General features: G+C 34.4%; 2 protein-coding genes and 1 pseudogene across 3 annotated transcripts; 2 read left to right on the top strand and 1 right to left on the bottom strand.

The window, feature by feature from the left end:
- Positions 1-414: 414 nt before the first annotated feature.
- On the top strand, positions 415-8,793 carry LOC143612930 (ABC transporter G family member 35-like). Its single transcript, XM_077086786.1, has 17 exons — positions 415-815; positions 1,739-1,948; positions 2,052-2,296; positions 2,371-2,501; positions 2,589-2,981; positions 3,495-4,093; positions 4,258-4,528; positions 4,615-4,768; positions 4,872-4,952; positions 5,035-5,171; positions 5,262-5,594; positions 6,194-6,568; positions 6,659-6,792; positions 6,888-7,115; positions 7,206-7,377; positions 7,441-7,695; positions 8,360-8,793. Exons 1-17 carry the CDS (start codon positions 427-429, stop codon positions 8,630-8,632), a joined length of 4,380 nt encoding a protein of 1,459 aa, XP_076942901.1. The 5' UTR covers positions 415-426; the 3' UTR covers positions 8,633-8,793.
- Positions 8,794-13,689: 4,896 nt separating this feature from the next.
- LOC143612935 (serine/threonine-protein phosphatase 7 long form homolog) lies at positions 13,690-16,063 on the bottom strand. 2 transcript variants are annotated; one of them, XR_013150027.1, is made up of 3 exons: positions 15,143-16,063; positions 13,889-14,508; positions 13,690-13,808 (listed from the first exon to the last, which is right to left on the bottom strand). XR_013150027.1 is itself a non-coding variant. In XM_077086788.1 (2 exons), exons 1-2 carry the CDS (start codon positions 16,009-16,011, stop codon positions 14,382-14,384), a joined length of 996 nt encoding a protein of 331 aa, XP_076942903.1. In that variant the 5' UTR covers positions 16,012-16,063; the 3' UTR covers positions 13,690-14,381. The 2 variants fall into 2 exon arrangements, 1 of the variants encoding a protein (XP_076942903.1); XM_077086788.1 differs by having other exon boundaries at positions 13,690-14,508.
- A 3,490-nt stretch (positions 16,064-19,553) lies between these two features.
- Positions 19,554-25,098, top strand: LOC143612936 (NADP-dependent malic enzyme, chloroplastic-like; annotated as a pseudogene).
- Positions 25,099-25,753: the final 655 nt, after the last annotated feature.

A 25,753-nucleotide genomic window follows, 5' to 3' on the forward strand; every position in this document is an offset into this window, starting at 1 on the left:
ACTATTTAATAAATTTATGTAATATTATAAAATCACCATTACCATTTTATTATTTTCGTAATTTTATTTATTCCGTCACAAATGTACACTTATATTTGTATTTTATTCATTCGTTTTTTCTTACCTATCAAACAACAACAAATATTACTTATTACAATTTTATAATTCTATAAATTAACCAAACATGAAGAAAATAAACAGGAAGGTCAACTGTCTATTCAGCACATCAAAGTTGACCCAATATATTATTAAATACATATCTTAAAACAGAGAATATTACCCCATGCATTACACACTTGTACACCCCGTATCAAAACTTGTACATTACAATATACCAACCCGGTCCCACACTCTCACTTATAAATATAAAACCACCATTCCTCTTTATACTTCATGTAAAGAGTATACACACATTAAACCCGAGTGATGGAGGAAAAGCTGAGTATAAGTCAGAGTTTAGGCCGCAGCATAAGCCGCGGCCTCAGCCGTGCCGCCGGGAGCTGGCGTATGGAAGACGCGTTTGCTCCCGGCGTTGGGGGAAGCCACGACGGCCGAAGCAGTCGTCACTCGATGGAGGACGAGGAGGCGCTGCGATGGGCCGCGTTGGAAAAACTACCGACGTATAATCGGTTACGTACGACTATATTTAAGTCGTATATACCCGCGGATCAGCAGCAAATGCCTAATGAACAAATGTTGTTGGATGTTAGAGATCTTGATCCTCAAGCTAGACAAAGCTTTATTGATAAGATATTTAAGGTTGCTGAAGAAGATAATGAGATTTTTTTGAGGAAGTTTAGAGATCGGGTTGATAAGTAAGTAATCAGTATTGTAGCACTCGTTAGGAACATTAAAAAATATTTTTTTTCTATATTTTTATGCATGACAACTTTTATTATGGGTGTAACTGGCGTTTACATTACGTAAATATTTGCAAAATATTGATATTTACGCCGTAACGTAAACATTTGTTACGCCTATCTTAAAAGTACAAAAGTTGATGGAGTAAATTATTTTTTTAGATTTAACTTAATTGTAAAATATATGAGAAAAAAAATTAAATTTGAGAAAAAAGAATTAAAACAAAAAAAAAATATTAAGTGGAGTTCTTGCGAGTTTACATATGACGTTAATTTATTTGGGGTCATATAAAAATTTAATATATAATTTTTCAAAATAAGTGTATTTTTTTAAAAAAAAATTAAAGATTTGGAACAATTTTGACTGATTTTGACCAATTCTGATCAAATTTTTGTTCGATTTTGACAGGTTTATATATTTATAAAATTTTATGTATAGTTTTTTAAAAATGTGTAATTTTTTTAAATACTTTAAGATTTGGACCAATTTTGACCGATTTTGATCAAATTTGTCAGGTTTATATATATATATATATATAATTTTTTCAAAATAAGTATAACTTTTAAACACTTCAAAGATTTTGACCAGTTTTGACTGATCTTGACCAAAGTTTGACCGATTTTAGGGGACGATTAGGTGAAATAAAATCGGTATCATGTAATATCCTAATAATCGCGCCTAGTCTTGATTTTTACAACACTGTTTATACCGTAGATTCATCATTAATTGACATTATATAAAATTTTAAACTTCATTATTACTTTTTATATTGCAATTATTGATTGAACTGTTTAGGCTGCAATTATTGATAGAGTTGAGTAAATTATGTTTATGCATAGTTACTAACTAGCATGTTTATTTTAATGTATGATTTAAGGGTTGGAATCTCGCTTCCAACTGTAGAAGTTCGGTTTCAAAATTTGTCGGTTGAAGCGAATTGTCACGTAGGAGATAGAGCACTTCCAACGCTGCCGAACACTGCTAGGAATATTGTCGAAGGGCTGCTAGCTTCCATTGGTATTAGTTTCTCAGAGAAAGCTAAGCTTCGGATTCTTAAAGATACATCCGGTATTATCAGGCCCGGAAGGTATATAAATATATAATAATATAAATATATACACATGCGCGCACACGCACATATTTTAAAATAAATATGTTCTGCTGATAAACTTATTAAATGATGTTTGCAGGATGGCATTACTGTTGGGACCGCCATCTTCGGGTAAGACAACGCTTTTGTTAGCTTTGGCGGGAAGGCTGGACCCGAGCTTAAGAGTTGAAGGTGAGATAACGTACAACGGTCATAAACTTAATGAGTTTGAGCCACGAAGGACTGCGGCTTACATTAGCCAGAACGATATTCATGCTGGAGAAATGACGGTTAAAGAAACGCTAGATTTCTCAGCTCGGTGCCAAGGAGTCGGATCTCGTTTAGGTAACTTAACTTCAGTTTTTTGTTATAAAAAAAAAAACACTTGTTTATTATTAACTATGAATAATGAAACACAGAAATGTTAACCGAGCTTGCAAGAAGAGAAAAAGAAGCCGGGATCTTCCCAGAAGCGGAAGTTGATCTTTTTATGAAGGCGACTGCTATTGAAGGAGATGATAGTAGTTTGATTACTTACTACACTCTCAGAGTAAGTATTACTTAAATACATACTCTTCTTTCGAGTTTCAATATTTTTAGTTGATAATATTTACATGTTTGTTACACTAAACATCAGATATTGGGCCTTGATGTGTGTCGTGACACGTTTGTCGGGGACCAAATGAGAAGAGGTATATCGGGAGGACAAAAGAAGCGTGTAACGACTGGAGAAATGCTTGTGGGCCCCGCAAAAACGTTGTTTATGGATGAAATATCGACGGGTCTTGACAGCTCAACTACTTTTCAGATAGTGAAATGTTTGCAACAAGTAGCACATCTCACTGAGTCCACAGTTTTTATGTCCTTACTACAACCTGCCCCCGAGACGTTTGATCTTTTTGATGACATTGTCTTATTATCCGAGGGCCAGATTGTGTACCAGGGCCCACGAGAGCACGTTGTTGAGTTTTTTGAGAGTTGCGGGTTCAAATGCCCTGAAAGAAAGGGTACTGCTGACTACTTGCAAGAGGTAAAACTAAAATGAAATGTATGGGGTGGCAAATTGGTTGGGTCGAACGGGTCATAGGGAGAAACGGGTCAATTAAAAAAAGGGTTGTTTTAGTTTGGGTCGGAAGAGGTTAGGGTCGGAAAGGGTTTCCGGTTTTTTTCTAATGATACGGAGGAAAAATTTTAGTTTTTTTTTTGTTTTTGATTTATATTTTGAGTTATGATTTTATTATTATTATTATTATAATTTTTTTAGGGGTTTTCTAATAAGATAAAAAATCCCCTAAAAAAATTTAAAAAAATCATAAATCAAACTATAAATAAAATACATAAAAAGTGAAAAAAAATCAAAAATGTTTCATCCGTTGTCCTCGTTTAAAAAAAAGAAAAAAAAACGAGAAATGAACAGAAACCGAAACAAAGAAACAAACCCGAACAGAACCCATCCCGTGCAAAACTCGTGTCGGCTCGAAGCCTGAACCGAACTCGTTCTAATCCAAAACCCGTTTTACTAACTTTTTGAATGTGTTGATAGGTGACATCTAAAAAGGATCAAGAACAATACTGGGCAGATAGAAACAGAGCATACAGATACATCCCAGTTAGCGAATTCAGTCAACGGTTCAAAAGTTTCCATGTAGGAGTAAAGCTGCAACAGGAGTTATCCGTCCCATATGACAAAAGACAAAGCCACAAAGCCGCTTTAGTCTACAAAAAATACTTAGTACCCAAAACCGAACTCCTTAAAGCCTCATGGGACAAAGAAGTGTTACTTATGAAACGAAACGCACCTGTTTTCGTTTTCAAAACCATACAAATCCTGTTTATGTCGTTTATTTGCACGACTTTGTATCTAAGGACCACAATGCACCACAGGAATGAAATAGACGGGGCACTCTATGTCGGTGCACTTTTGAATAGTATGCTTATTAATATGTTTAACGGGCTTGCTGACTTGTCACTCATTGTGATGAGACTTCCCGTTGTTTACAAACAAAGGGATCTTATGTTTCATCCTTCATGGGCTTTCACACTTCCGGCTTTCTTGCTTCGTATACCGATATCCATGATTGAAAGTATTATGTGGACTAGTATGCTCTACTGGGGTGTCGGTCTTGCCCCTGACGCCAGCAGGTATTACAGTTTTGAACTAGAGTAATTATGTTATAAAAAATAATATGGTGTAATAATAATTACACCAGTGTTAACATAATTACTCTGGTTATTTATACACTTCTCACGATAAACATTTTTAGCATATTATGCTAATGGAATATGTATGGTGTGATGTAAAACAGGTTCTTCAAGCATCTTCTGTTGGTGTTTTTGATACAAAACGTTGCAGCGGGACTGTTTAGGCTGATTGCTGGAGTTTGTAAAACAATGAATATTGCAAACACGGGTGGATCGGTTGTGCTTCTGCTTATATTTCTGTTGGGTGGTTTTATTCTACCTAAAACTCAAATTCCAAACTGGTGGGAATGGGCTTATTGGCTATCACCTTTGTCGTATATCTTCAAAGCCATTTGCATCAATGAGTTCCTCGATCCTAGGTGGACCGATCAAAGAGTATGTCATTAGTTTTGAAAATATTTTTAATAATTTTACATAAAAGGAAGAAAGTTTATTAATTTTGTATCTTTTTTATTTCGCAGAGTTCTGATAATTCAACGAGTTTAGGTTTTGCTGTCTTGAAGAACTTGGACATCCCGACTTCAGAAAGCTCGTACTGGATTGGTGCCGGTGCTCTTCTCGGTTTTGTTTTTCTGTTTAATATCCTCTTCACTTTTGCTCTCATGTATTTAGAAGGTAAGTTAGTTAAGACTGTTTATAAGTTTTTAGAGACTTATAGTTTTAATAATTAATAACTAATAACTAACCTTGTTTAATTATTTGTTTACTTACTAAACAGCCCCTGGAAAACCGCAAGCAATCATTTCCAAGGAAGAAGCTGCAGCCATGGATGGTCATGCGACCGAAGGAGTCAGTTCAAGTATGAAATAAATTTTATATACTAAGTTTCATAATAAGTTTAATATACTTGACACATTTCTAACTAATGTTAAATTTTGTAGAAGGGAAAAAGGAATTGCGCCAGATTAGTTCTGCCGTTTCTGATCCCAACGGTGCGTCTAAGAAAGGGATGGTTCTTCCGTTTACTCCACTCGCAATGTCATTCGACGACATGAATTATTATGTCGATATGCCTGGTGTAAGCTTCTTATTCTAAAATGTTATTTGAATAAATTTATATATGATCATAGCCTTATAGGCTAAATCTTATGATTATCTATTGAAATAGGAAATGAGAGAACAAGGTGTGACAGAAACTAGGTTGCAATTACTTCGTGATGTTACGGGTGCTTTTAGACCGGGAGTGTTGACTGCGTTGATGGGAGTCAGTGGGGCGGGAAAAACTACTTTGATGGATGTTTTAGCAGGAAGAAAAACCGGTGGTTATATTGAAGGAGATATTAGAATATCAGGATTCCCGAAAAAACAAGAAACGTTCGCTAGAATTTCAGGGTATTGTGAACAAACCGATATCCATTCTCCTACTATCACTGTTCACGAGTCTTTGATCTACTCAGCTTTCCTTCGTCTCGCCAAAGAAGTCAGCAAGGAAGACAAAATGGTACATACCAATATACCATTAATCTTATTAATATTAATATTAGAGTATATTGCGGTTTTCATCCCTGTGTTTTGTCCAAATCTGCGGTTTTAGTCCAATAGTTTCAAATTTGCGATTTTCATCCCTGTGGTTTCATTTCACTTGCAACTGAACCCGAATTCAGTAACCCCATTAAGTCTGGTCGATAAACCCATCAGGGTGCTCTTCACATGAGGGGCAGTTTGGTCCTTTATTTCTCCAAATACACCCCCCAGCCCCCCACGTGAGGGGCTTGCGAATTATGACTAGGGTTTATTTAGGGAGAAAAAGGACACAACTGCCCCTCACGTAAGGGGCACGCTGATGGGTTTAACGAACAAACTTAACGGGGTTAATGAATTCGGGTTCAATTGCAAGTGAAATGAAACCACAGTGAGTCAGTGATGAAAATCGCAAATTTGAAACTATTAGACTAAAACCGTAGATTTTGACAAACACAGAGACAAAAACCGTAGTTCACTCTACTAATAACTTGAAATATTATTAATCAAGTTAAAACATACTATTAACTTATTAAGTCTCAATACTAATAATAATAATATTTGACTTTATGTTTTTAGCTATTTGTGGATGAAGTAATGGAGCTAGTTGAACTAGACACCATCAAGGATGCAATAGTGGGACTTCCAGGAGTTAGCGGTTTATCAACCGAACAAAGAAAGCGGTTAACAATAGCAGTTGAGCTTGTTGCTAATCCTTCTATCATTTTCATGGACGAACCAACTTCCGGGCTTGATGCAAGAGCTGCAGCCATTGTTATGAGAGCGGTAAGAAACACTGTTGATACCGGAAGAACAGTCGTTTGCACCATTCATCAACCTAGCATTGATATCTTTGAATCCTTTGATGAGTTGTTGTTATTAAAAAGAGGAGGCCAAGTTATTTACTCGGGTCCCCTTGGTCGACATTCTCAACAAATCATCGACTACTTTGAGGTGCATATTCGATATTTTAAAAAATAAAAATTATTTCCATAAATTAAAAAAAAATGAGTTGAAAGTAATGTTTTTTTTAAATATTTTTAGGCGATTAACGGAGTTCCAAAGATTCCTGAAAAATACAATCCCGCAACATGGATGTTGGAAGTGAGCTCAGGAGCTGCAGAGATGCGGCTCGGTATTGATTTTGCTGAACATTTTAGTGCATCATCTTTGCATCAGTAAGCCTGCACTTCACATTTCAACGAATAAACGACTAAAGCTAATGTTACGTCTTTATATAAATATAACTAATAACTAAATATGATAATTATAGGAGGAACAAGGCTTTGGTGAAGGAGTTAAGTGTACCACCTCCCGGAGCCACTGATCTTCACTTTGAAACACAATACGCTCAAACGTCGTGGGGCCAATTCAAATCGTGTATATGGAAGATGTGGTGGAGTTACTGGAGAAATCCCGATTATAACCTTGTTCGTTTCTTCTTCACCTTACTTTGTGCAATCATGGTTGGGACCGTCTTTTGGAAAATTGGCAACAAAAAGTAAGTCTTGCATTCTTGCCTCTAAAAAAATTTATAAAAATAATTTTTTTTATAAACTTAGTTTTCTAAGCATTGATTTAACTATTTCAGGTCGAGCAACAACGATCTGAGCACGGTTATTGGAGCAATGTACGCTGCTGTATTTTTCGTTGGTATTAACAACTCACAAACTGTTCAACCGGTCGTGGCAACAGAAAGAACTGTTTTTTATCGTGAAAGAGCAGCCGGGATGTACTCTTCGTTACCATACGCCATGGCGCAGGTAAATACTTATTATACATTTTCTACAAAGTTTTAGTGAAACTTATTATGAAACATGTTTTAGGTGTTTGTGGAGATACCGTATGTATTACTTCAAACGATATATTACACTGCGATCGTGTACACTATGGTGTCGTTTGAATGGAAAGCGGATAAATTCTTCTGGTCGTTCTTCATCAACTTCTTTTCGTTTCTATACTTCACGTATTATGGAATGATGACGGTTTCCATCACACCGAACGAGCAAGTGGCTGCTATATTCGCTGCTGGTTTTTACCTGTTGTTTAATATCTTCTCGGGCTTTTATATCCCACGACCCGTAAGTACTTCAATCTTGATTACTTCTTGTTGTACTACGTTTATAGAATAGAAAACTAAAGTTTTCTTTTTGTTCTAATCCTGGATATTTTACCTGGATAGAAGGTCATGTATGTTTTTCTTATTTTTAAATAGTTTGACATTGCAAAACATTTTTTAAAAATTGAGAAAAATAAATTTTAAATTGTAAAAAATTGCAAATAATAATAATAACAATAATCTGGAAAATTGCAACAAAAAATACAAAAAAAAAAACTGAAAACGTTGCGAAAAACAAGATATACGGAAAAAAAATTTTAAAAAAATCTTAATTTTTTTTAATAAAAATTGCAAAAAAATAATAATAATCTGGAAAATTGCAACAAAAAAAACCAGAAAATTAAAAAAAAAATATTTGTTTTGCATTTTTCACAATTAATTTTTTTTTCTCAATTTTTACTAATTTTGTCACTTTTAAAAAAATATTTTGCAATCTTAAACTATTTAAAAATAAAAAACCCCTACAAAACCTGTTATCCATGTAAAATATATAAGATTAGAACAAAAAAAGAAACTTTATTGACCTGATTGGACAATTTCAAAACTTGGTTACTATTCTATAAAGTAATCCCTTAATTTTACATTTTTAAATTGACTAACATTGACTTTTTTTTTTTGAAATGTAGAAAATTCCTGGATGGTGGATTTGGTACTACTGGATCTGCCCAATGGCGTGGACAGTGTACGGGTGCATTGTTTCGCAATACCATGACGCGAATCATGAAATCAATGTGCCCGGGATGTCACCTAACCCGACTATGGCGGGTTATATTAAAGACTACTATGGTTTTGAGTTGGATTTCATGGGTCCCGTTGCTGCGGTTCTTGTTGGTTTTTGTGTGTTCTTCGCGTTGCTTTACGCGACTTTCCTTAGGACTTTGAACTTCCAAATGAGATAGAATGTTGTTGATACATTTTTGTGGTTTTGAAAAAATGTTTTGTTTGTCTGTTTTTTTTTTCTTTTGTGTTATTGTTTATAACATTTGTGTTGTAGTGAGCCTGCATTTTAGTTTCATTGTTTATTGTATCTGTTTTGCTTGTTAAGGCACGCTAAATACATAGTTGGAAAATATATGGATTATGAGCTAAATATACACAAATGGTTCACAAATATTATATGGGAAAATAACCAAAATGTCCATTTTACTGGTTAAAAGTAAACAAAATGTTCATTTGACCAGCTTTTCCAGTCAGCCCGCATATACATAATAATCATCACCCGACGAAATATTCAACCAATAAGATTCTGTCATGCGTCAAAAAAAGATCTTAGCGGAAGCCAAAAAGATATCGGTGAAAGTCAAATAATCTTAGCAGAAAACGAGATTAGTTGCGTCGGAAGATGAAAAAAAACTCGTTGGAAACCAAAAACCCCCCGTCGGAAGACGAGATAAATCTCTCCGGACGCCCAAATAAATCTATTCGGAATGCCTTTACAATCCCGAAAAGTCAACGGCTATTTTTCCAAAAAAATTCTTGGTGTCTTCACGGGATATTGACTTGTGGCGTGACCTGGTTGGTCGAAAAATCTAGTCGTGTGATGATTATTAACTAGGCAATAGTCGTGTGATGATTATTAACTAGGCAGATCGCTTGAATAGATAGATGTTTTAAGAAGACCCCGTTCAAATGAACTAAATATTTATTTAGACCGGTCAATAGTCATTTTTATCATTTTCCTATATTTTATTACGGGACAATACCATTAAAAATCAACATACTTTCTGTTTTTTCTCATAAAAGTCCCTCAACATTTTTTTGTACGGTAAAGTCCCTTTATATGTTAAATTTGAACAAAATAGTGACGTAACTTATAAAAACTAATGAAACTTATTTTTTTTCTTATGTGTTTGTTTTTTAAAACTTAAATTCAAAAATTATATAGAGTTTCTCCATGATCGCATACCATCACGATTCATGTTTCTTCATTCATTGCTTCTTGTAAATCCAGACAAATGTTTCTTTCTTTTAAGCCTATTATATAATATATTGTTCCCGGTGGATGGAACTGTTTTCATAAATGAACCAATAATAAATGATGATTACTTTCCACATTGCTATGAAGGATCGATCAGAGATTAAATAAGGGAATCGATCATGATTATGTATTTACCCAATTAAACGTAACGTCATGCTTTTACCATATAATATTTTGTGATTTTACCTAATAATAAATGATAATATTTTTGTGATTTTACCTAACGTCATGATTCTGTACTAACTAAATTTTGTTTTTTACCTAGTTAATATTATTTACCTACCCAACTAACATTATTATTTTCATTTATGCATGCATTATTATCAGCTTTATTATACAGCCTTATTAAAGACCTGGAGAGCCAACATTATTGTTTTCACCTCTCCTGCCAAAGACCTATAGAGCCAAACAAAAATAAATAATGCCTTCACATCCTTACAGCCTTATCAAAGCTTTCAGATTTCACATCTCATTTATTATAGCTTTTGCAAGTTTGCATGCATGCTGCCATGTTCTTCAAGACCCGTGAACCACCATGGCAGGTTTAAATTGAACCAGCTGGAGGAAGAAGATGAAACCAAAAAAAAAAAAAAAATTTTCCTAATCCGCTCCTGCCAATGACGGATTACGTTTTTCACCAAAAGAAAGTTCCTAATTCGCTCCTGCCAATGGCGGATTAGGTTTTTAAAAAAATAAAGTTTTCTCCTAATCCGCTCCTGCCAATGGCGGATTAGGAATATTTTGTTTTCCCCCCTTTTCCTTTACAATATATTTAAAGTACACACGCCCTGCTTGCGGTGCGCACATATAATGTATATATGTGTGAACCCTTGGGTGGGCAAAAGTAAAATTGCACTAATTTTGACGTTATTTTACTAATCACGTGAAAATAACGTTAAAAGTGGCGGAAGGTTAATCAGGCATCATGTGGTGGCGTTGATAGCCGAAAGACAAGGGCACATGCACCAATCAGCCGGTGTCCCGATGATTGAGTGTTATGTGTCTTATGTCCAAGGCTTGATTCAAAACTACTATCGAGCCGGGGGTCTCACCGGAAGCAGCCTCTCTATCCCTATGGGATAGAGGTAAGGCTGTCTACATCTTACCCTCCTCAGACCCTACCATAGCATTGCTATTGGTGGGATATACTGAGTACGATGATGATGATGATGATGATGATATTTAAAGTACACAATCCATATTCTAACTTGTGTAGCTGGTAGCCCAACTGGTTAAGGACATTTGTTATGGATGGGAGGTCGGGGGTTCAAACCCCTCCCAACCCGTTTTTTTGTAACTTTTTTTAATCTATACGTTTAGATCATTTTAGTGTAAATATAGTAATACAACCCGTTTTTTTGTATCTTTTTTTAAATTTATACATTTAAATCATTTTAGTAAATCGTTTTATACGTTTAAATTTTTAAATCATTATAGTAAAACCGACCTACAATATGGGTGTTTCCCGCATTCCAATTGTCTATGTATGTACGTATAAGCACGCATATATGATATAAAAGTATTTTATATAATGTGTTTTACTTTTATGTAATAAAGTAATTTATATACTAAAATGATTGCAATTTATTAAATATAATATGTATTTAAAAAAGCTTCACTTATACGAGTCGTATTCAGACACCCTTAAACATGATAACATGATATAAATTGAAGATTAATATTACAAGTAACCAAGGCAAATGACACGACTTACAACTAATTTTTGATAACATAAAATAAATAGAGGTAGAATATGATGACAATAAAACAAACGCTAAACAAGATCGGGTTCCACGCGCCACTTATATAATTCATGAGCCATCTTACGTCGGTAGTTAGCACATACCTCATAAACGTCATTTTCAATCACTAAGGGGTTCTTTTTAACCAACATTTTCATCATCATACAAACTAGAACCCCCTGAATTAAAAGTGTTACCATTGTCTTGAGGCACGTTTACTTCACTTAAACCGATAACCATTCCTTTTTTCCATAGTTGTCAATAGCGAATAGCGGTAAATAGCGACGGGTCACCTATATGCTACATAGCGAATAGCGGTAAATAGCGACCGCTATTTCATATTTAGCAATAAAGGAGTAGAAAATTTTTAAGCAAATAATTAGGCTTTATTTTCACAAAATAAGCTTTTACGGTGGAACTTGTGGAAGGTGCAGCTGTTTGGTCGATAAACAAGCCTTAAAAATAGGTTTCTACAATTTTGTATATTAAAAAATAAAAAAAACCCTAAATACCGCTATAATCACGCTAAATGACCGATATTTTGTATATAGCGGACAATAGCCGCATTGCTACATAGCGCGCTATAGCGCCCGCTATCACCGCTATTGACAACTATGTTTTTTTCTCGTATGAAATATTCGAGTTTCTCCAGTAACGTCGATCAAGAAACCATGGGAAAAACAATGATAACAACTCCATTTTAGTGCTTTGAAGTTTTTCATTTCTCCACCTTTTATCTGTCCGGTATCGGGTAATTTCCATCGTTTCGCATATCTATACGGACGAGTAACCAATCACCACTAGAATGTAATGAAAACAGAATATACACTTGGTCAACCTCCCAAAATCGTGGATATGGGTCTTTTGTTCTGGCTAGCTCTATGGCAACTATAGAGTCTTCGTTTTTCATTTCGTCATAAAAACACAGGGGCAACACCGTCCAACGGAGTCTTAAATCTGGATTAGTTCTTAATTTTGCGTATCGAACAATCATCAATCTTGTTGTCCACGCTTCGATGTGCTACAAACATATTTATCAAAGATATTAGTTAGTCATTTAATGAAGCATATATCTAAAAGTATATAAAACTTTATATAAAAGTATAAAAAACTTTAGAATTTTACCGTTTCAGAAAGGGAACCATTTGACTCGTACAGTAACAAAGTACCCTATAAACTTCGATTGAGTTTTTTCATGGGTAAAAACTTTGAATAGCAAAATGGGGCGTCTCCGTTAATATAAAACTCAACTACATCACTTGACCAACTTTTTTCGTTGGATTCGAAAGTGCAAAATTATTTTTTCGTGGGAGTTTTCAGGAACATATGAAGAAGTTGCCGAAGTTATTGCACGAGGCCTCGTTAAACGCCTCTAAACATCATCAGTCCATCTTGCCGATTTGAAAACTGGTTGTGAGGAAAAAAATTCTTCATTTTCTTCTTTGTCTGTTCGGTGCGCCATTTGGAAGAAAATTAAGGGTTTGGAAGATGGAGTATATATCAATGGTATGGTTGATGTAAAGATGTTAAATATGAAGTATGTATTTATTGTTGAAAGTGGGTCATGCAAAGATGTATTTTTCTCGTACAAATTAATACCACTTATCTACAAATTTATCTCGTATAGTTTGTGTAACTCGTATTGGACACTTAACCAAACAAACGAAAAAATTAACCACACTAACGAAACTACTAGTTATGTTTTCTACCAACTTAATACTATCTGCCAAAGGCCCAACTAACCAATTTAATGTCCATTGCATGCATTGCTGCAAAAGATTAAAAGCAAACATTGATTGCTTTACATGTGAAATGTTGAAGAAGATTCCTTCAAATAATAAAAGCAAACATTGATTCAAAGTAGATTCCTTCAAAGCTGCAGAAGATTAAAAGTTGTCATTGCCATTGCATGCAAAACATGTATCTCTTCATATGTGAAATGTTGTTCAAACATGGACCAGTGACCTAATATGGGCGATGAAGATGAACGACAAAAGAAATGTTTTCTCTTAATCCGCTACTAGCAATGGCGGATTATGTTTTGGAGGGACCCGCCCCATAGTCGGTTGATGCCCTTCCGAAATTCGACGGACCCTCCCCCTGATCATCATCATTAATAGGGTTTGCCCTAGGTCTTGGTCGACCACGACGGCCCCGAGGACGCGAAGCATGTTGGGGGAGTGTGCTATCGTGTCTCAAATGTGGTTCATTAGTCAGTATATAGGATGGCTGATTAACAGATTGAATTAGTTGAGAAGCCATGTTTTGGATCCTTCCAAAATTTTCAAAGTAACGTGCAGGGCCCATGTTCTGCATTCTAATGGCTTCTTGACTAATGTGGCCTAATCCATCCACCTACAAAACCAAAAATTAATTAAAACCCAAATGCATTACTTATTTATTAAATTTAATTTTACAGTAGTAATTATACTAACCAAGTATCTTGACATTCCACCGTGATCATCGAATCCACTATGTACAAAACCGGGGGCGTGCCTCGGGTCCTTTATGTATAACACAGTATGCCGATGGAACCAGTCATTGTAAGTATGGAGTGTCATAGGCGTGTTGGTCTGCATACCTTGCACCTCATTTTCGCGTCTATGGTTCCAATTTTGGACATACTGGGCATGAACCGAAGACCAGTCTGTGCCCAACCTCCCTTTCCGTGCTGTCTTACGGAGTGTCCAGAGCACTTCACGTGATAAAGGGATAGGGTCAGGGACCTCCTGAAGAAATCCAAACTGTCTCATCACCCGTTCCACCGGATGATACTCAACGACATTCCAATAAATTAGACAACATGATGACCTCCAACTGTATAAGCCTGTTAGACACATTTGCGGGAGTCTATTCATCACGTCCCGATAAGGCATCCAATCAAACTGTTAAAACAAAAATATTGTTAATATTTAGTATTTACAATCTCTATAAAAAAACATTTATGGTTAACGAAAAAAATACTTCAGCCTCTCGTAGATTCTGTAGTGTTGTCCGGTGGGCCTTCAACACGTGTGAAGGAGTCTCCCTGTGACTAATGTCATGCTCCGCCCACCTTCAAAAAGGCAATAATAAGTGTTACAATATTTACGAAAATATAATAATAAATCGAGTATAAAGCTTTACCGTTTCATGTTAAAAATATAAAAAACAAAATTATAAAATAATGTTAGTCATTTGTAATTTATCATGTTTAAGAAGTTTAAAAACAAACAAATGTACCTTACGTTTGTTAAAAAAAACAAACGTGGAAATATTTATATTTTTTTTCAGAAATAAAAGATTAAAACTTTTTCTCTATACCTAGAAATAAAAGATTCTCATGTGACTCTTACCACTGTAGCAACAAAAATGGCCAATGTGTCATACTTCTATAGAAAACACATTCTTGTTTTCCCTCTATAAATCATAAAAATAAAGTGGTTCGTATGGTAATTTATTCCTTTTTACTGCATGTGTATTAATTATACATTTTGGCTCAACTAGATGGCTTATATAGAAGAATTTTCTTATATAGTGAGCGTATAATAGATGTTTATATTATTTTAAAATCAGCACTTTTAAGATCTATAAATTTATAATAATAGATATTTATATTATTTAAAATCTTTTAATTCAACCCAACATTTTAAAATCTTTTAATACAACCCTATATCAATACAATCAAACATTATAAAATCTTTTAATACCTTGCTCCATATGGATGGCTCCAATCGATTTGTTGATTGACAATTGTCGGTCTCATTGTTCGAATTCGGGTCCATGCCCATAATTGTAGCAGTGACATTGGGCCGCCAACTGCCTTTGTTTGGGGTTTGGTTCCTTTGTAGAGTTCTCTATACAAACACGCCAGGGCAGCAGAACCCCAACTCAGTTGCCCACTAACTTGAAAGTCTTTCAAATGAGATAGTAAATGCAATGACGCGTACCCATTATTTGTATCTGCTAACATGTTACTAGAAGCCACTATTAGGCAGACACAACGGGCACGCTGCATACATTCTCTATCAGTAGATTCTTCGGTTATTGGGTAACCTAACATAAACTCTACTATAGATTTGAGTTTTAAAAATTGATTTTTATAATCAGATTCTTTTGTATCAAAACCCAAATAAGTATAGCACATTTCCCTCCGTTGGTTGTAGTCGAACGATTCCTCGTACCCGGCTAACGCCTCGCCCTCAATGGGTAACCCCCATAGAACGTTAACATCCTCCAAGGTGACAGTCGCCTCGCCAAATGGCAGGTGAAACGTGTTCGTTTCGGGACGCCACCTTTCAACCAGAGCTTCTACCAACGCTCGGTCAACTTTCCTATAACCACAACGAACGATGCCGCCAAATCCAAATAAATCAATATACTCCAAAACTCTACCCTCTAGATTTATGATATCTTCCGAGACTCGCTCCCAAAATGTACCATCCCCACGTTTAAAATCCAATGTAGAGCTCTCCCCCTCTAGTGGATTGAGGAACAAATTTCGGGCTCGGTGTTCGGCTCCTAGGTACAAGAGACTTTCATCCCTTGGACCCGGGTTGAGATACAAGTTCGAATTCATTTTCTTGGTTGAATTTGGGTGTGGGTTTGAGGTGTTGGATGTGGTTTGTGAGATTGAGTATATATTTTAGAAGTGTGGGGTTGAGAATGAAAGTGGGGGTGTTATATATACAATATATAGTAGAAGTAAGTTGTGAGTTGTTTTTGTTTTTTATAAATTGTAAATATATAAATTGTAATTCAATGTTTTTGTTTTTGTTTTGTTAAAGTAAATTTTATGAGTTAATAGTCTATATTTTAAAGTGTCCTAATAAAACAAACTATAATTAAGGAAACTTGAATTAACAAACAAGTTAATTAAAAACAAATGAATGAAACACATGACAACTTTATTAAAAACACATTAAAAAACACATAATAACTATAATAAAACATAGATTACTTCCAATGGCAATCATCATTTGACCACTCCGAACCCGATGAGTGCTCTCCAGGATACGGGTCATGGTGGTATTCCGATTCAACTTCTTTTTTCCCCTTCGTTTTCATAAATATTCTTCAACACATCTAGGTCTTCTAACAAATCTGGATTCAACTGGTCAAAAGTTAACTCCAGTGAGGGAGGTTGTGGGAGGGAGTGTACTTTTGCTTCAGGCTGAGGAAGCTCACAATTACACTAAGAAAACATATATTTAGTTACTCAATCAAAAGACATATTTGATCAAGATAATAAATATATAAACACTTACACAATGTAGGATCCACGTATCGCAAGTCATACGGTAGAAAGTAGGAGCATCACATAGGTAACATAACTCCTTGGGAATGACTCTTGTTGGACTGCTAGCATACTCAACGTTAGGATGCATTATAGTCGATGATGAATTACCAGGTAATACACCAACCAGTCTCACTATTTATATACCACTTTGAAAATACCTTATACTAATAATATAATATTAGTACGTTATGAAGCACATTTTAGGGTTTTAAATATAAATCGTAATCCGCCATTGGCAATGACGGATTAGGAGAAAACTTTTTATTTTAAAAACCCTAATCCTCTATTGCTAATAACGGATTAGGAACAAATATTCCTTTTTTTTTGGTTTAACAGGTGATGCGTGATATCTAGGTAGGTCAAAACTTTACATTTGCATTTGCATTTGCATTTGCATGCTTTGAATGGTGGAAAGTTGGTTTAAGCTTTGAATGCAATGTAGTTGGTGGAAAATGGTATATTAAGCTTTGAATGCAATGTAGTTGGTGGACAATGGTAAAATACTTTGAATGCAATCACATGCTTTGACAGGTTTGCATTTGCATGCTTTGAATGGTGGAAAGTTGGTAAAATTGTAAAAATTTTAAAAAAAAGTTTTGAGTGGTGGAAAGTTACTAAAATAAGTTAACGGGGAAATTTAAAAAAAATAAGTGAATAGTGGAAAGTTACTAAAAAAAGTTACAAAAAAACGGGCTAGGAGGGGTCTGAACCCGCAACCTCCCATTCTAGTAGAAAAAATACTTTTTTTTTTGGTTTCATCTTCTTCCTCCAGCTGGTTCAATTTAAACATGTCATGATGGTTCATGGGTCTTGAAGGACTGTGAAATCTGAAAAAGCCATAGCAACATGCATGTGAGGCTAATAATTGTGTGAAGGAAGATGCATGTGAAATCTGCTTTGGGAGCCTTTGGCAGAAGCTAATAATGCATGCACAGATGAAAACATCCACTACTATAATGGTGCAATTAAGTTCTTTTGGGAACAGTTAAAAGACATAATTTTGAGCTATATATATACCTATTTTGTATCAACTCGATGTTTAATCTCTAACAAGTCAAGTCGATATAATATAAAAAGTAGCTAAAACAAAAGAAGGTAGAACATATTGAACTTAGTTGCATTTGTTATTTATAAAACCTCCAAATTATTTTTGTGAAAGTATACTTTTGTCGTCATCTTCAGTAATTGTTTTAAGAAAGTCAAATATACCATGTTGAAAATCTTTTAGAGCTATTTGTGATTCGTACGGGCTCAGAAGTTGTGGCGTAATAGATGAAGACTACCTACTAGAAGTTCAAATATATTAGTCAAACTTTTACTTTTGGTCAACTCAAGTCGTCCCTGATATTGATCAAAACAACTAATGATGTCAACTTTTTTGCAGGCCTAATACAATATTGTGAGCATTTGGGATGATTATTAGGGACTGCGTAAACCGTGGTATTGTAATCAAGGTTGTAAGAGCTTGAAGTGGGCCAAATACAATGATACTAAAGATCTGGATATATGTTGGTTTGCATTTGATAAGGCTAAGTGTAATGGGTGACAAAGAGGGGCGATTTGGGCGAATTTGGGGAGGAACACCCCCCCCCCCCCCCCCCCCCCGCGGGCGATTTTGAGGCGAAATGGAGCGGGGGCGGGAGGTTTTTGTCGCCGGAAGAGGAAAAGAAATATTATTATATTACTTTTTGTGTGTGTGTTATATATACATATATATATATATTACTATTTATAGCCCTTACACCATTACATCCTAAAAACAAATTCTCATCTCTTACTGACTAGGCGCCACACGGCGCAACAACGCTCTAATTTGTAGCTCATCCACTACGCATAACCTAATAGGAAATTTAATAAATGTACCAAAGATGTTGCATATTTTGCATTTTGATTTTCATTTTTAGAGGCATTCAAAAGCCCATGTGGTTGTTTTACTATTTGCATGCACTTACTTATTTATTTTTGTTCACAATTCTATAGAATTTTATCTTGTGAATATGTTGCATTAATTGTATTTCTTAACAGCAAAATAGATTTCGTTGATCTCAACAAGTATTGTTTTCATTTAAAATGCAAGAAAAGATACTTCATGTTATTATGACATTAAACTATCTGATCATGAACAGGTATAAAACTAATTGTAATAGACTAATAGTTCTGCAACTTTTACTTCTAGTGTCACATACATATTATTTTGTTGATGGAAATCACCACTTTTTTTCTTTCATTAAAGAGTTCCATTTGGAAGATTATCTCACGGAATCAGTTCGATACTTCATTTCCTTGTCGACGAACCCGAAGAATACGTTTTCCGGCAACGTCGAGATGTTCAAGTTAAAGCCACGTTGGCTGTTAGTGGACAAGCTAACGCTGAGGGTACCTTAATGATATTGTTTTTTAAGTTACGTCACTATTTTGTTCAAATTCAACATGTAGAGGGACTTTAACGTGTAAAAAATTGTTGAATGACTTGTGAGAAAAAACAGAAAATATATTGGTTTTTAATGGTATTTGCCCTTTTATTACCATCCATTAATACAACATAAAAAAAATTAATAAAAATACATAAATCCAGATAACAACAAAACATCAACAAACATTATCCATAAAAAGATTTATCTGATCCAAAAATTAATAACGTTAGACTCTATCAATGTACCTAATCCTTACAATTACCGAATAACATGACTAGAAAAACTAGTGTCCTCATTATTCTCCCTTACATTAACCTCACTATTTCTTTATTTTAAAATGTACATCCACTTATAAGCTACAAAGGACAAACCATACACCACTCAAAACATTCGCCAGAGAACACTTTTGTCAACATGTCCATCAAAGGGACCACATTTATGGTAATCCCATAAACATTTCTTGTAAACACGGGTGTTCATGGATCGGTTTGGTGCAATTTTAGGCTAAAACCGTGTTGAAAACCGAAATGTCTGTCTTTGAATTTTTGTAAATCTCGGGGTTTTTCTATGGTTCGGTTTGAGTTTTTTTAGTTTTGTTATTTGGGTTTGAAAATTTTGGCCCAAAAAAATATGGCCAAAATTTATGAATTTCGGCCTAAGTTTTTTTTTTTTTTTAATAATTAATTGTTATAATACATTTAAACTAAAATATATGAGTTAAGCTATATATTAAACTATTATAAGTTACTTAAAATTTAAAAGTAATAAATGTAAAACTATAAGTTCGATTCAATTTTTTTTTGTTTTTTTAGTTGCACGCAAACTCAAAACATAACCGAAAATTCGGTTTTTAAAAAAAACATAAAACCAAACAGTCGGTTTTTGTTTTGGTTCAGTTTTTTAAAAAACATAAAACCAAACAGTCGATTTTGTTTTGGTTCGTTTTTTTAAAAATCATAAAACCAAATAGTCGGTTTTAGTTTTGGTTCGGTTATATTTGCTTTTTCAGTTTCATGCACACCCCTACCTCTAAATTATGTTTGAAATCATTAATTTGCAATCCATAATGGTTTAATTTGTTGTAGCAAAACAGCCCTCTTTCGGGTGTTTCAAGAATGGCGCGATCACAGTCGTTGAGAGTGTCGGTTCGCCCATATACGGTAGTAACCATGATCAACCGCAATGGCCGACCCGAAAGAACCGTTGGCGTTTCGGTGGACAGCGCTGTTAAGGAGCTTAATCCTCCGACGGTAGTCGAAGTTGCTGACCCGACGTTAAAAAAGCATTCTACGGATGTTCTTGACGACGATATCTCTGATGACATGTACGATTATTTACTTTTACGGGTTATATAAAAAGATGTACTTCTATATTCTTTAGTTGTCTAGTTAATATTAAAAGGATCACGAATAGGTAGTAACTAACTTTGTTAATATTAAAAGTATCACGAAAACCTAGAGAGTAACTAATCTGAAGTACTTTTACAAGTTATATTAAAAGATCTACTTTTATATTTTTTTTTTGGTTTTCTGGTTAATAATAAAAGGATCACGAAATACCTAGTAAGGCTGTATGTAGCGGGTGCCAACATCGGGCGATTTCCGCGAGAATGGGTGAGAACACCCCCCCCCCTCGCGATTTTAGGGGCAATAGGGGGGTGGGGGTATTATCGCCTGCGTTGTGTGTGTATATATTATTATTATATGTGTGTGTGATATATATATATATATATGAGGCTACAACACCATTACAACTCAAAAACAAAAAACCTACCATTTGCTGACTGGCGTCACATGACGCAAATCGCCTCATTTTATAGTCCCTCCACTACACATAGCCTAATTTTGTTAATATTATAAGTATCACGAAACATAGAAAGTAACTAATTTGAAATACTTTTACAAGTTATATAAAAAGACGTACTTTTATATTTTTTTTGTCTGGTTAATAATAAAAGGATCACGAAATTCCTACCTAACTTTGTTAATATTAAAAGTATCACGGAAACGTAGAAAGTAACTAATTTGAAGTACTTTTAAACGTTATATAAAAATATGTACTTTATATTATTCTGTTGTCTGGTTAATAATAAAAGGATCAAGAAATACATAGTAACTAACTTTGTTATTGTTAATGCAGTGATTATTCACGGTTGCGGGACCCACGTCACAACAAAGGTCTAGCGTTTACGAAACAAGAAAGAGATGCATATTACATACGAGGTCTTCTTCCGCCCGTTGTTGTTAAACAAGATCTTCAGGTAATATTTAAAACATTTAGGGTGTTTGGTTAGTAGAATTTATGAACAGTTAATCGTGTAGATAAACGGTCAAGAAGACGATGAATGATATTCGACAATACGAAGTACCTCTCCATAAGTATCAAGCCATGATGGCTCTTCAAGTAACCATTCAAATATTACATTTTTATATAGGGGTGTTAAATATGTTTATATCAGACACGTGAATCAGAACATGGCACGAAATTTTAAGGGTTGACTTGAATTTTTCTTTTTTTATATTCATTCTAAAAAATAAAAAATTAATATCTTAAACTTGCATTTTTATGATAAAAATACAAATTTATTAAAAACAATTACATTTGATATAAAATCTTATGCAAATTTCAACTTCTAAAAAAAATACCCAACCAAATTATTTGCTACACAAAAAACTAAAATAAAATGAATGGGTTAAACGGGTCAACCTGTAAACCTTCGGGGTTGACCCAAAGTTTCTTATATTTTTATTATTTGACAAATTAATACCATAAACTTACATTTACAATAAATAAACAAATTTATTAAAAACAAGTACATTTAATAATAAAATCTTATGCAAATTTCAACTTAAAAAAAATACCCAACCAAATTAATTTGCTACACAAAAAACTAAAATAAAAATAAACGAGTTAAACGGGTCAACCCGTGAACCTTCTGGGGTGACCCGAACCCGACCCATTTAGCTAAACGGGTTCGCAGATTCAGCCACAAACTAATCTATACCCATTTATGCCAAATCCAAACATGTGAATTTCGTGTTAGGTTCATGTTGTGTTAGAAACTGACACCCCTAATTATTATTATATATAGACTTTTCAGTTTTTTTTTAAACTTATTTTTGTGTGCATATATATAGGAGAGAAATGAGAGGTTGTTTTATAAGCTACTTATTGAGAATGTTGAGGAGCTTCTTCCAATAGTTTACACTCCAACTGTTGGTGAAGCATGCCAAAAATATGGTAGCATATTTAAGCAACCACAAGGTTTATTTATCACCATAGAAGATAAGTAAGTTTATAACTTTATATATATACTACTTACTAATGGTTACTATGTTTGTAACATTACTTTCATAAATTACTAACATTTTTCATAGGGGTAGAATTCATGAAATTTTAAATAACTGGCCGGAGAAAAATATTCAAGTTATCGTTGTCACAGACGGTGAACGAATATTAGGACTCGGAGACCTTGGTTGCCAGGTTCACAGTTTCACACCAAGCTTTTTTATTTTTGTAAATAAAATAAAATCATTAATCTTGTTAATTATGTATTAACTTTTCATATAGGGAATGGGGATCCCGGTGGGAAAGTTATCGCTTTATACCGCTCTTGGAGGGATTCGTCCTTCGGCTGTAAGTATTTTTGCATGATCACAAGAATATGATTTGGCGAGTACGTTATTAACATAAATGATGTAAGCATTGTGTAGTGCTTGCCTATAACCATAGATGTTGGTACAAACAATGAGAAACTGTTAAATGATGAATTCTACATTGGTTTGAGGCAAAAACGAGCGATCGGACAGGTTAGTTTTTATTATTATTATTATTATTATTATTATTATTATTATTATTATTATTATTATTATTATTATTAGTAGTGGTAGTAGCAGTGGTGGCAGTAGCAGTGGTGGCAGTAGCACTGGTAGCAGTAGCAGTGGTAGTAGTAGTAGTCATGGTAGTCGTGGTAGCGGTGGTAGCGGTAGTAGTAGTCGCGGTGGTAGTAGCCGCGGTGGTAGTAGCAACGGTAACAGCAGCAGCGGTAACAGCAGCAATAACAGCAGTAGTCAGCAGTAGTAACAGCAGTAGTAGTAGTCAGCAGTAGCAGTAGTATCGTCTTCTTTTCGTTAGTAGTTATTGAAATAAATTGTATTAATATTTGACAGGAATATGCTGAACTTATGAATGAGTTTATGTCTGCTGTGAAGCAAAACTATGGGGAGAAAGTGCTTATTCAGGTATTTAAGTATATATTAATTATTTTATGACGAATATACGATTAATATAAATTATTAATTTCCATTGTGCAGTTTGAGGATTTTGCTAACCATAATGCATTTGATCTTCTTGCAAAGTATAGTCCAACACACCTTGTTTTCAATGATGACATACAGGTATATCATGCAATATTAACATTCGAAGAATTTAACGATACATTCTTCGTTTATAAGTTATAAACTTGTTATTTTTTTTAGGGGACGGCATCAGTGGTACTTGCAGGGCTTATTTAGTTGGTGGATCATTAGCTGATCATAGATTTCTTTTCCTTGGAGCTGGTGAGGTATGATAAAATAAAAAATAAATATATATAATATTCTCATTCCGTTTCATTTTTACGTCTCGTTTTTGTTATTATTATTATTATTATTGTTATTTTCATTTTTTAGGCTGGCACGGGCATTGCTGAACTCGTAGCTCTTGAGATATCAAAACAGGTAAACATCTAAAATAAAAGGTTCTGAAAAATGAAATGACATATATTAATTATCATGCAGATGAATGAGGCTCGCAAGAAGGTCTGGCTAGTGGATTCCAAGGGTCTAATAGTTAAATCGCGGTTTAACTCTTTTCAACATTTCAAGAAACCGTGGGCCCACGAACATGAGCCCGTTACAAGTCTCCTAGATGCTGTCACGGTGTCATTTTAATTTTTCTTGTTATATGTTTTGATATATACACATATAAATATGTTGTGGTTTCAGGCAATCAGACCTACCGTGTTGATTGGATCTTCAGGGGTAGGACAGACATTTACTAAAGAAGTTATCGAAACCATGTCATCTTTTAACGAGGTAATAAAATTTATTTAATACTTGTATTTATGTATTTCCAATAAGTATAATGGACACGTCGTTTGCAGAAACCGGTTATTCTCGCTCTTTCAAACCCGACTTCAAAATCCGAATGTACTGCTGAACAAGCTTATACTTGGAGTCAGGTTTGACTTTCATTGACTTCTTATTATTACAAATATTTATTTATTTTTCTAGTGTAACCTTTTTTTGTATATTTTGTGCATTGCAGGGTCGAGCCATATTCGCTAGCGGCAGCCCGTTTGGCCTGGCCAAATACAATGAAAAAGTCTACGTATCCGGACAGGTGTTGACTTTTTATTTATTTCTAAATTTCTAATGAAAGATGATGGTGAAATAGTGAAATGTGAATTATGTTGACTTTTGATGCAGTCAAACAATGCATACATTTTCCCAGGATTAGGTCTAGGATTAATAATTTCGGGTGCGGTTCGGGTACATGATGACATGCTTTTAGCAGCCTGTAAGTTTGTATTATAAATATATAAAAAAAGTTACATATTTTATTGTGACATTAATGTTTAATATATATTATTTACTAAACAGCTGAAGCTCTAGCTACACAAGTTACACCGGAGCATATTGCGAAAGGACTAATATACCCTCCGTTTAATAATATTCGAAAGATTTCCGCGCATATTGCTGCAAAGGTGGCAGCCAAAGCATATGAACTTGGTAAGATCACACGACTCGTTCAGTGTTTAATAGTGTTATTATTTTGTCACCTACAAATTTTTAATTTTATTTTTATTTTTTCGGGTTGTGTAGGTTTGGCTAGTCGGGTTCCTCGACCCGAAAACCTGGTGGCTTATGCTGAGAGTTGCATGTACAGTCCTAACTATCAGAAATATTGTTAGCAAAGATTGACATTGTTTTTGCTCATTTTGGTTGATAAAGTTAGAAGGGGGGGGGGGGGGGGGGAGGTATTTTGGTCATTTTTATAATTTAATCTTGTAACACTCATGGGCTATGGGTTGTTAGTTTGTCACATTTAACAAAATGACTGTAAATCTTCTTATTAAATAACCATTTTTTTACCTTTCCACTTAAAAGTGTATTTTTAAACATCATGTTTATGATATGAAACACAAATTATTTGGTAAAAGGTATAAAAATAAATATTGTTCAAAACAAATTGGAAAAGACACGTGTACTGGCGAGTTATTTTTGCCACCTATGTAGATCAATAATACGACATGCTACTAGTAGCACTAGGGAGGAGTAATTTGTGCCTAATAGTTTTAATGGGGGCAGTTTTCGTCTAGAGGCTAGAGTGTTAACGTTTATGCATAGAGTACTTTTTGCGTCTAATTATGCCATGATGTGTCATTGTTTCGATGGTCCATATCGCTGATATAATTATACTCCACTAGTAGAAGTGTTTTTTTTATTGGTTTAAAATGTAAATGTTTATAATTGGAGAATATTTAGCTAATGCCCATTTTTGTAAAATTGATTTTTGTCATGTTCATTAGGTAACTCTCTTTATAAAAAGTTTTTTAAATTTTAATA

This window comes from Bidens hawaiensis, unplaced genomic scaffold, assembly GCF_021521415.1.
Source record: "Bidens hawaiensis isolate Kalapana, Puna unplaced genomic scaffold, B.hawaiensis_p1.1 tig00036186_1, whole genome shotgun sequence".
Taxonomy (NCBI): domain Eukaryota; kingdom Viridiplantae; phylum Streptophyta; class Magnoliopsida; order Asterales; family Asteraceae; genus Bidens; species Bidens hawaiensis.